Below are 12,599 nucleotides of genomic sequence, written 5' to 3'. Positions count from 1 at the left end.
GTCGAAAAAAGTCAGTGTAGTATGTTAAAAAAAGTGATAACGTTAGTACAGTACGTTGAAAAAAGTGATAGTATAGTATATCGAAGAAGTCATAGTAAAGGATTTTGAAAAAAGTGATAAAAAAGTCATAGTATAGAATGTCGAATTTTTTAAAAAAAAGTCATAGTATAGAATGTCGAAAAAAATGTATAAAAATTCATAGTATAGTATGTTGAAAAAATTATAAAAAGTCATAGTATGTAGAATTTTTTTTTTATAAAAAAGTGATAGTATAGTATGTCGAAAAGAAATTATAAAAAGTCATAGTATAGTATATGGAAGAAGTCATAGTAAAGTATTTTCAAAAAAGTGATAAAGTCATAGTATAGTATGTAGAAAAAAGAATTATAAAAACGTCATAGTATAGTATGTCGAAAATTGTCATTGTGTAGTTTGTTGAAACAGGTCATAGTATAGTATTTTGAAAAATTAAAAATACAGGCTTCAAAAATAAGTGTCCTCAGTTCCCAAACGCTTATTGAGTGTTGTTAAAAGGAAAGGTGATGTAACACAGTGGTAAACATGCCCCTGTCCCAGCTTTTTTGGAACATGTTGCAGGCAAGTCATATTATAGTATGTTGAAAAAGTCAATAAAAAAGTCATAGTATAGAATGGCAAAAATGTTGAAAAAATTGGCATATTTATCTTTGAACACAGAACCTTGAGTCTTCTATGCATTCTCCTATCACCCTGAGCTATATGACATGTCTTTGCTATTTCTTCACTTAAGACTCGCTGATATTCAGTATTTAATTCATAAAAATCTCATTAAAAGTCATAGTATAGTATGTCGAAAAAGACCTAAAAAGTCATAGTATAGTATGTCGAAAAAGACCTAAAAAGTCATAGTATGGTTTGTCGAAAAAGACCTAAAAAGTCATAGTATGGTTTGTCGAAAAAGACCTAAAAAGTCATAGTATGGTTTGTCGAAAAAGACCTAAAAAGTCATAGTATGGTTTGTCGAAAAAGACCTAAAAAGTCATAGTATGGTTTGTCGAAAAAGACCTAAAAAGTCATAGTATGGTTTGTCGAAAAAGACCTAAAAGGTCATAGTATAGTATGTCGAAAAAGACCTAAAAAGTCATAGTATAGTATGTCGAAAAAGACCTAAAAAGTCGTAGTATAGTATGTCGAAAAAGACCTAAAAAGTCGTAGTATAGTATGTCGAAAAAGACCTAAAAAGTCATAGTATGGTTTGTCGAAAAAGACCTAAAAAGTCATAGTATGGTTTGTCGAAAAAGACCTAAAAAGTCATAGTATAGTATGTCGAAAAAGACCTAAAAAGTCATAGTATAGTATGTCGAAAAAGACCTAAAAAGTCATAGTATGGTTTGTTAAAAAAGACCTAAAAAGTCATAGTATAGTATGTCGAAAAAGACCTAAAAAGTCATAGTATAGTATGTCGAAAAAGACCTAAAAAGTCATAGTATGGTTTGTTAAAAAAGATCTAAAAAGTCATAGTTTAGTATGTCAAAAAAAGTCATGAAGTCATAGCATGATATATCGAAAAAAGTTATGGTATAGTATGTCAAAAAAAAGTGATACAAGGTAATTGTATAGTATGTTGAATAAAGTCATAAAAAAGTCATAGTATAGTATAGTATGTTGAAAAAAGTGCCCAAAAAAAATCAGAAAAAGAAAAAGTCATAGCATAATATATCGAAAAAGGTCATAGTATAGTATATCTAAAAAAGTCATAGTATACAGTATGTCGATAAAGTCATAGTATAGTATGTTGCAAAAAGTCATTGTATCGTTTGTCGAAAAAGATCTAAAAAGTCATAGTATAGTATGGCGAAAAAAGTCATGAAGTCATAGCATGATATATCGAAAAAAGTTATGGTATAGTATGTCAAAAAAAAGTGATACAAGGTAATTGTAAAGTATGTTGAATAAAGTCATAAAAAGGTCATAGTATAGTATGTTGAAAAAATCTGAAAAAGAAAAAGTCATAGCATAATATATCGAAAAAGGTCATAGTATAGTATATCTAAAAAAGTCATAGTATATGTCGATAAAGTCATAGTATAGTATGACGAAAAACGTCATAGTATAGTATGTTGCAAAAAGTCATAGTGTAGTTTGTCGAAAAATACCTAAAAAGTCATAGTATAGTATGTCAAAAAATACCTAAAAAGTCATAGTATAGTATGTCGAAAAAAGTCATTGTGTAGTTTGTTGAAATAGGTCATAGTATAGTATTTTGAAAAATTAAAAATACAGGCTTCAACAATAAGTGTCCTCAGTTCCCAAACGCTTATTGAGTGTTGTTAAAAGGAAAGGTGATGTAACACAGACCTAAAAAGTCATAGTATAGTTTGTTGAAAAAGACCTAAAAAGTCATAGTATAGTTTGTCAAAAAAGATCTAAAAAGTCATAGTATAGTTTGTCAAAAAAAGTCATGAAGTCATAGCATGATATATCGAAAAAAGTTATGGTATAGTATGTCAAAAAAGTGATACAAGGTAATTGTATAGTATGTTGAATAAAGTCATAAAAAAATCATAGTATAGTATGTTGAAAAAAGTGCCCAAAAAAATCTGAAAAAGAAAAAGTCATAGCATAATATATCGAAAAAGGTCATAGTATATCTAAAAAAGTCATAGTATACAGTATGTCGATAAAGTCATAGTATATGTCGATATAGTCATAGTATAGTACAGGGGTGGCCAACCAGTTAGGTATAAAGAGCCACAAAAAAAACCTGTACCATAGCAAAAAGCCACACAACACATGCACGTCCACACTACAACAGCAACAGTGACTTCCAGATCTGATGACAGTTATAATACATAGCAGTTTTCATAGTTTTTTTTCTCACTTAGATTGACTCAGTGGGAAACCTGACAGTCTTTGTTATCCACAATCCTTTTCAGGTCTTGCTAGAACTCTGTTGTGGCCACTCGTTTGTCACTAAAGGGGCTTTCAAACAATCTGATTCAGCAGTGAAAGGGTTAATGAGGAAGGTGATCTGTGGCCGCTGTTTTTCCTCAGGTTGCAGAATCTGTCCTCAAAACTCTGCTGCATTATTTTCCATTTTAAAATAATTGGCAAATGTATTGGCAGATGCATTCAAATGTGTTTTTTTTTTTTTTACTTATCTGAAATACTGTATGTTTCAGAAAAGTTAAAGACAACAATCAACCAATGACACAGCCCCCAGCCACACAGTAAGAGCCTCACAGGAGCAGGCAAAGAGCCGCATACGGCTCAAGAGCCACAGGTTCGCCACCCCTGTTGTATAGTATGTTGAATAAAGTCATAAAAAAGTCATAGTATAGTATAGTATGTTGAAAAAAGTGCCAAAAAAATCTGAAAAAGTCATAGCATAATATATCGAAAAAGGTCATAGTATAGTATATCTAAAAAAGTCATAGTATAGTATGTCAAAAAGTGCTAAAAAGTCATAGTATAGTTTGTCTAAAAAGTCATAGTTTAGTATGTTGAAAAAAGTCATGAAGTCATAGCATGATGTATCGAAAAAAGTTATGGTATAGTATGTCAAAAAAGTGCTAAAAAGTCATGGTATAGTATGTCGAAAAAGACCTAAAAAGTCATAGTATAGTTTGTCGAAAAAGACCTAAAAAGTCATAGTATAGTATGTCGAAAAAGACCTAAAAAGTCATCGTATAGTTTGTCGAAAAAGACCTAAAAAGTCATCGTATAGTTTGTCGAAAAAGACCTAAAAAGTCATAGTATATGTCGATAGTCATAGTATAGTATGACAAAAAACGTCATAGTATAGTATGTTGCAAAAAGTCATAGTATAGTATGTCAAAAAAGACCTAAAAAGTCATAGTTTAGTATGTTGAAAAAAGTGATGAAGTCATAGTATGATATATCGAAAAAAGTTATGGTATAGTATGTCAAAAAAAAGTGATACAAGGTAATTGTAAAGTATGTTGAATAAAGTCATAAAAAAGTCATAGTATAGTATGTTGAAAAAAGTGCCCAAAAAAATCGGAAAAAGAAAAAGTCATAGCATAATATATCGAAAAAGGTCATAGTATAGTATATCTAAAAAAGTCATAGTATACAGTATGTTGATAAAGTCATAGTATATGTCGATATAGTCATAGTATAGTACGTTGCAAAAAGTCATAGTATAGTATGTCAAAAAAGACCTAAAAAGTCATAGTATAGTATGTCAAAAAATACCTAAAACGTCATCGTATAGTTTGTCGAAAAAGACCTAAAAAGTCATAGTTTAGTATGTTGAAAAAAGTCATGAAGTCATAAGTGCCCAAAAAAATCAGAAAAAGAAAAAGTCATAGCATAATATATCGAAAAAGGTCATAGTATAGTATGACGAAAAACGTCATGAAGTCATAGCATGATATATCGAAAAAAGTTATGGTATAGTATGTCAAAAAAAAGTGATACAAGGTAATTGTATAGTATGTTGAATAAAGTCATAAAAAAGTCATAGTATAGTATGTTGAAAAAAGTGCCCAAAAAAATCAGAAAAAGTCATAGCATTATATATCGAAAAAGGTCATAGTATAGTATATCTAAAAAAGTCATAGTATACAGTATGTCGATAAAGTCATAGTATAGTATGTTGCAAAAAGTGCTAAAAAGTCATAGTATAGTATGTTGAAAAAAGTCATACAGTGCATCTCACTTTCCTTAAATTGCATCCCTGACTCCTCCACTTGCCTCCCTTCTCTAAAGCTAAATCATTTTCTAACAGCTGAAGGTTTTGTAAGTAGTTTAAAGTTTGAATGAGATCTGCAGGTGAAAGTCCGTGGGAGGAGTAGCATTTTATTGGCAATTTCTGTCTATTTCTCATGTGTTAAAGGTTGTGCCACAACGGTCCTGGTGACCAGTGCCAGCACAGGTGAGATGATCCTGCAGCTGCTCGTTGGATCGGTAAGACATTTTTCTCCGGTCTGGTTTTCTTTTCATTGGCACTTTTGGGTCAGTGTAACGCTTATCAGTTCAATTTTCTAAGTACAAACGGACATTTGGAAAAACAGAAAAATGGGTTCCAATATCCAATTTTTCATTTTTTTCCCGCCTTGACAAATTAAAAAGTTTTTCCAATTTTCTGTTTTTATTCAGAGGATCAGAAATTTAGAAAATTACAAAATTGCATCTGAGCTCCAATTATACAATACTGTAATGGTATTCTCTCCCTCGTTCCACCTAGCTACCCCCCCCCCACACACACACACGAAACCATCAGTTGCACCTCTGACGCCAAAGTCTATCAGTTTGTTTTTTTTGGTCCATATGCAGTTAATGACCTGCATATTCCACAAAGTAGAGGAAGAGAGAATATCATGGCAGTATTGAATAATTGGAGCCCAGACGCAATTTTTTAATTTTCAAAATTTCTGATCCTCTGAATAAAAACAGAAAATTGGAAAAACAGTTTAAAGATCCAATTTTTTTAATTTGTCAAGGTGGAAAAAAATGAAAAATTGGATATTTTAACCCATTTTTCTGTTTTTCCAAATGTCCAAATTTCCAAAATTGAACTGATAAGCGTTACACTGACCCTTGATGGCGTGCTGATTTGCGTTCCCATAACTAAATTACATGAGAGGGTGTGCTTTACTTCTGCGTTACGGACTTCGTCGCTGGCCTCATCGTGCTGTGTAGAGATTGTGGGATTTCCCTAAACTGAAGAATTACTACACACATTACTACACATAGATTAAGCTGCAAACTTCACACGTAGGCCATTTTTAAGATAGCGCTGTGTCACCAACTCACCAACACCGAAGACTCACCTTTAAGCAGGTGTTGTCAAGCTGAGCCGAGCCGAGCCAAGCTAAGTAGAGGTGCAACGATGAATCGATTAGTTGTCAACTATTAAATATCGCCAACTATTTTGATAATCGATTAATCATTTGAGTCATTTTTTTATTAAAAAAAATACGATTTCTCTGATTCCAGCTTGTTAAATGTGAAGATCTTCTAGTTTCTTCTCTCCTCTGTGACAGTAAACTGAATATTTTCTAGTTTCTTCTCTCCTCTGTGACAGTAAACTGAAGATCTTCTAGTTTCTTCTCTCCTCTGTGACAGTAAACTGAAGATCTTTTGGACAAAACAAGACATTTGAGGACGTCCTCTTAGGCTTTGGGAAACACGGATCCACATTTTTCACCATGTTTTGACATTTTTATAGATACAACTAAACAACTAATCTAAAAACAACTAATCGATTAATCGAGAAAATAATCAACAGATGAAAATAATCGACTATGAAAATAATCGTTAGTTGCAGCCCTAAAGCTAAGCCAGCACATGAGTATGGAAAATGCTATTAAACAAGTCTGCCTCAACGGATGTACAGTACGTTGCTGGGATAAAGCCTGACATGCGGTGTGTGATTTTCCTCCCCAGTCAGGAGAGGTGTAGTATCTCGCTAGAGAAGCAAATATGGTCATTTTTCTGCAAAAGAACGGCTAAAGTTTGAAGCTGGTTGGCATACCAACTCAACATTTATTTAGTTACTTGTTAATAGTGTAACTGTTATTTGTTAAATTATTGTAGTTATGTGTTAGGTGACTTAGGTTTACTTATGATATATTTAAGTACTTTAAAACGTTAATATATTGTTAAATTTAAATAATTTTCAATTAAAAAAAAAAAACTCCATGAAACAGCCTTTCTTTGATGTCATTTTTCAGTTTTTCAAGAATCGGTTTAGGAATCGGAATCGGAAAAATTCAAACGGTACCCAACCCTACCTGTGCAGTGGCAGTCCTCTGTGTCTGTGCCATTTTGAACTGGTTTTGTGGCTACATTGCTTTTCAGAGTCGTTTGAAATAACATCACTGTGTATGTGTGTATCTCTTCCTGCAGGTGATCCAGAGTCAGGGCAGTTACAGTTTCCTGGTGTGTTGTACAATAGCATCATCCATCGGCTTCTGCCTGTTCCTGCTGCTCCTCTGGGTGCAGCACAGCCACAGAAACTGCAGCACAGGTAAACACACATCCGTTTGACACATGTCGATTGAGAACAACTTCTCATTTGCAATGACAACCTGTCACATTCACACATTCATACCTGGAAGCTGCCCAGTACAACCACAGTCTGATCTGACCACATTCATACCTGGAAGCTGCCCAGTACAACCACAGTCTGATCTGATCACATTCATACCTGGAAGCTGCCCAGTACTACCACAGTCTGATCTGATCACATTCATACCTGGAAGCTGCCCAGTACTACCACAGTCTGATCTGCTGCCACTGAGCAGCTCCACTGGAGCTGTTGGAGGTTAAGTGCCTTGCTCAAGGGCACCTCAGTGGTGGTAATGAGGGAAGGACAAGCTGCTCTTTCACTTTCCCCTCCCAGATTTGATCGGTCTGGGGATTGAACCAGCCACCACTGCCCTGACACATAAAGAGTATGATGGAAATTCCAATAACTCTTGTTTTTTGGGAGTATAAATTCAATGCAGCTTTAAGAAAAAGGCTGTATTAGTAAAACACTGATGTCTCATAGCAACCTGCATAGCAACCTGTTGCTATGTGGCTATTTATGCAATGTGACTTGGAAATAAAGAGCGTCAAGGATGCATAGAAACAGTACAGACTCCAAAGCAGGTGGAGGCTACAGTGGAGGAGCAGCTGATAGCAGAAGCAGTAACACATATAACATGTCAGTGTACAGGGGTGTCAAACATACGGCCAGAACTGGCCCACGAAAGGGTCAAATTCGGCCCACTGGATGACTTTTTAAAGTTAGAAAATTTCAGAGAAGTCATTCATTTGAATGTTTAAATGAAATGCACTGCTATTCCTATTTATTAACTGGGGGTAACATAGTCCTAATAAGAGTAGCAGGCCCTAGGCTGGATATTGGCTATTACAGATCCCAAATGGTTACGTAAAGGAACCGTAACCCAACACCGTCAGGCGTAGGCTATTGTTAATGCACGAGCCACCGGTGGAAAAATGTGGACACAGAGTTTCAGGTTTTCCAAGAAAGATGGACCCATTCCTATTTCTTCCCAGAGGTAAATGAGAAGCCAGTGTGCTTGGTGTACTCATAGCACCTTCTAGTGCTCAAGGAATAGGCAAAAGTGGCCCAAATCAGATTTTTTTGGAGTCCAGTGACCAGGTCAGACTCCTTCAGAAGTAGTGTGAACCATATGTGGTCCTGAATCAGACCCAGGTCTGATTTTTTTTCAATGCGGCCGCAGTGTGAACAACCAAGGCGGATTTGATGCGACTTTTACGTCAATCTACATCGACATTTATCACAATTATGCGACAGGGGGAGTTAAACTGCGTCTCTGTGAAGCTTATTCACAACGCAGTCCCATCACTCCTGGCTTCATCTCTGTATCCACACAGACCTCTGTAGTGAATTTGCAGCCATAACCCCGCAAAAGGCCAAAATAGCCAATTTGGCTCTCTTTCTCTTCATTCTTCTCCTCCTCAGCACCTGCTCATTAATGTTACGGCTGCCATTACACAAACATTTTGAAATAAAAGCCAAAATGCTGACTTCCTCCATCACCTCCCTAACTTTAGTGCAGCAGCGTGCTGCGTCTGATGCATTGGTATTGGTCTTTTGCACATGCGGGTCAGTTCGAAACCACAAACAGTTCACACTGGAATCTGATATAGGCCACGGTTTAAAAGGTCATGTGAACAGCCACACAAAATCAGATCTGAGCAAAAAAATCCAAATTAAGCATTAAGACTTGCAGTGTGAACATAGCCTATGAGACTCATCATGGCGATGGTTTTACTGGTCCAGCCCACTTGAGATCAAATTGGGCTTTATGTGGCCCATGAACTAAAATGGGTTTGACAACCCTGGTGTACACAGACTGAATCAATCATTCATTAAATTTATTTGCCCCACTAGTGCAGTGCCTGTTTAAAACCTGCCTGTTTGGAACGGGCTGATGTCCTGGCCTCCTGTATCGCTGCTTGCAGCTTTCTCCAGAACCATTGCACCCCGAAATAACTTACATAAGGCCCTCAAAGCAATTAATATGCAACTCAACTGTATACGACTGACTTAGTGTGTACTTCTACTTCAGAGGAAAACGTACTACTGCATTTACCTGACAGACAAATGTTACTGGTTATATTGCAGATTCAGAAAGTCACAATTCTGCGGTGTGTTGCTTAGTGAGATCAAGGTGTTAAAGTGCCCATATTATGAAAAAAAATCACTTTTTCTGGGATTTGGGGAGTTATTTTGTGTCTCTGGTGCTTCCACACACATACAAACTTGGAAAAAAACCATCCATGCTGTTTAGAGTGAGATACGGTTTCTGAATGTGTCCTGCCTTCAGTCTCCAGGTGAGCTGGTCAAAATCTGCACGGCTTTCTACGTCACTAGCCGAGACGAGGGGGCTAGGGGGCTAACCGTTAGCATGCTAGCTCGTTCTCAATGGCAAAACACTGCTACAACACACACTAGTTCACCATAATCTACAAAAGAACTACTTCCATGTCCCTGTTCTGCAGGTATTCCACGCAAAGTTGGAAGTGCGCCCTCGTTTAGAAGAAGTCTCCCGGCTAATCCTGCCTTGTACTACTGAAGTTGGAGAAACAGCTAGCTAGCTTATGTAGTCCTTACCTAGCTACTGAGCATGTGATCTTACCTAGCTACTGAGCATGTGTGACTCCCAACAAAGATGTTACAGCAGTGAGAGGTCTCACTCTGTAGCTAAAACAGAGACCTGAACACAGGGTGAAAAGAGGAGCTGCAGCAATGTGCAGTACAACTAAAATATGGTGTTTTCTGAAAATTAAACCATGTAAACCTATTCTGGTACAATCTCAAAATACAATTATGAACCTGAAAATGAGCATAATATGAGCACTTTAAGGTTTTGTGTGAATGTAATTTGTCTGACATGTATTTAAGTGGGTTAGGGTTACTATTTATTATTACTATTTGTCTAACTAATCATGACTGTCTAACTAATCATGACTGTTTATCTAACTAATCATGACTATTTGTCTAACTAATCATGACTGTCTAACTAACCATGACTGTTTGTCTAAATAATCATGACTGTTTGTCTAACTAATCATGACTGTTTGTCTAACTAATCATGGCTGTTTGTCTAACTAATCATGACTGTTTGTCTAACTAACCATGACTGTTTGTCTAACTAACCATGGCTGTTTGTCTAACTAATCATGACTGTCTTAACTAATCATGACTATTTGTCTAACTAATCATGACTATTTGTCTATCTGTCTAAATAATGACTATTTGTCTAACTAATCATGACTATTTGTCTAACTAACCATGACTATTTGTCTAACTAACCATGACTGTTTGTCTAACTAATCATGACTATTTGTCTAACTAACCATGACTATTTGTCTAACTAATCATGACTATTTGTCTAACTAATCATGACTATTTGTCTTTCAGATTTGTCTCAAAGCACAGACATGAAAAAGAAGCCACAAACAGGAGGTTCGTGATCTGAGGGTCCCTGAGAGACTGGAGGGGGCGACACCACAGGACACAAATGACCGAAATGTGTTTCTTTGGAAGATGGAAAAGGAGCATTGGAAGAACCATCTCTGACATGCCCACAACCTACCCCAGTCTTAGAAAATGAGCTTTATCCTGGCCTCCTCCAACTGAACATTTTCTACCTGAAGAGAAATCTACTTTCAAGCCCGATGATCAACAAGCAGCCCAATGGATGGTAAATGGACTGCATTTATATAGCACTTCTCTAGTTGCCCAACCACTCAAATCGTTTTACACACACATTTACACACTGATGGCAGGGGCTGCTCATCACGAGCAGTTAGCGGTTCAGTAGTCTCGCGTTGCCAGACCTATCCCTGCCTTGTTGCACAATCAAAATTTCCTTCAAAACTTGTCATTTCTAGCGTGTAGCTTGCTAGCTCAAAGTTTGTTGTTGCTTTCGGAAGCGAACAGTGTTAAGACAACGGCAACACACAGAGCAGAAGGGACGTCCGCTGGAACATCCGGAGATTATCCTGGAAATGGATCCAGACTAGGAGGACTCGAGGACACTTCGACACCCTCTCTGGAGAGTGGCTGATCAGTACTTGATCACTTTTGGCCCAATCAACTCTTGCAGCCCATTATTACCCTGCTATAGCTTGATTAAAAAGATACTGCAATGATTAAGTATTAGGTTTAATGATTAAGTATTGCCTTTTCAGTATGAATGAGAATGGTCTTGTATGATGTCTGCTGTTTTTGTCAAAACAACTGCAGTGTATTTGGTTGCTACTGTTAAAATATGACTCATATCAGCCTGTCTACGTATTACTTGTGTAATTTCATGGTGGCTGAGTGTAGCTATTACTTTAAAGGTCCTATGACATGCTGCTTTTTAGAGGCTTTTAAATAGACCTTAGTGGTCCCTAATACTGTATCTGAAGTCTCTTTATATAGACCTTAGTGGTCCCTAATACTGTATCTGAAGTCTCTTTATATAGACCTTAGTGGTCCCTAATACTGTATCTGAAGTCTCTTTATATAGACCTTAGTGGTCCCCTAATACTGTATCTGAAGTCTCTTTTATATAGACCTTAGTGGTCCCCTAATACTGTATCTGAAGTCTCTTTATATAGACCTTAGTGGTCCCCTAATACTGTATCTGAAGTCTCTTTCCTGAAATTCAGCCTTGGTGCAGAATTACAGCCACTAGAGCCAGTCCCACAATGATCTTTCCTTAGGATGTGCCATTTCTGTGTCTGTAGCTTATAATAATACAGAGACTTGATTAGTTAGAGATCTTTTATTAATGGTCTCACCAATCTCTTCCATTATAAACACTTCCTCTACACCTCTCAAACATCAATTTGCCACTTGAGACTTGTAAACATTTGAAAAAAGCATCAAACAAATAGAAAACTGGACAGAACAAAGCAAGTGTCATTTCTTTTAAAATGAAGATTTTACATTTCAAGGTAAAACATCAGAAGATACAAATGAAGAAATATGCAAACGACAAGTCCCACAAGACTTAATGGAGGGAAGTTTAAAATGGGCTTTTGGGGTTATTATTCAGATATTTTATAGTTTTTCATAAAATATACTGCAAAATGCAATGTAAGGTACCAATTTGATTGGGCTTTACTTTAAATTCAAATAAATATTGTGTGCTAGTGCCTAATCACAAATCCTATATTTGATATATATTGTAAAAGATTAGGTTTACTGTATAAAATACCAAGTGCATAATTGTGTCCTCCCTTTGGGAAAATATACATTTCTCAGTAAGCAAACGTTGACATTTCATCAAAGATCGGAGTCATAGAAAAGCGACAGAATCCAATACGACAGGAACCCCAAAGTTTTAAGTGCAAACGTTCCATCACAACATTTGCATGTACAATATCAACACTATCAAAACACTTTACATATAAAACATAGATTTAGATTTCTCCCCGTAAGGCTTTGATTCCCAAAAACAGCCAATGCCAACATGGGGCAGCCGCCTCCCAAATACACAAGAGGAAAACAACAAAGAAACATGCACAAGAGAACATGACATCCAACTATCTGGCCGTTACAAAAATAGAAAATCTTAAAATTAGATTTTAAGATTACAGATTACACAAAAAAAATAAAC

General features: G+C 36.1%; 1 protein-coding gene across 4 annotated transcripts in view; it reads left to right on the top strand.

Annotated features, from left to right (window-relative positions):
- mfsd4aa (major facilitator superfamily domain containing 4Aa) overlaps positions 1–11,280 on the top strand; it is a 33,190-nt gene extending 21,910 nt beyond the window's left edge. Inside the window, exons 8-10 of one of the 4 annotated variants that reach the window (XM_036002380.1) lie at positions 4,841–4,879; positions 6,856–6,976; positions 10,427–11,280. In XM_036002380.1, coding sequence (XP_035858273.1) covers positions 4,841–4,879; positions 6,856–6,976; positions 10,427–10,466 — 200 coding nt within the window. In that variant the 3' untranslated portion in view covers positions 10,467–11,280. Of the gene's footprint in view, positions 1–4,840; positions 4,912–6,855; positions 6,977–10,408 lie in introns of all 4 variants that reach the window. The other 3 variants (XM_036002379.1, XM_031304933.2, XM_031304932.2) reach the window with 3 other exon arrangements.
- Positions 11,281–12,599: the final 1,319 nt, after the last annotated feature.

The sequence above is a fragment of the Sander lucioperca genome, chromosome 6, assembly GCF_008315115.2.
Source record: "Sander lucioperca isolate FBNREF2018 chromosome 6, SLUC_FBN_1.2, whole genome shotgun sequence".
NCBI lineage: Eukaryota > Metazoa > Chordata > Actinopteri > Perciformes > Percidae > Sander > Sander lucioperca.
The sequence above is the reverse complement of the archived record's forward strand: the minus strand, read 5'-3'. Positions and strand labels throughout refer to the sequence as shown.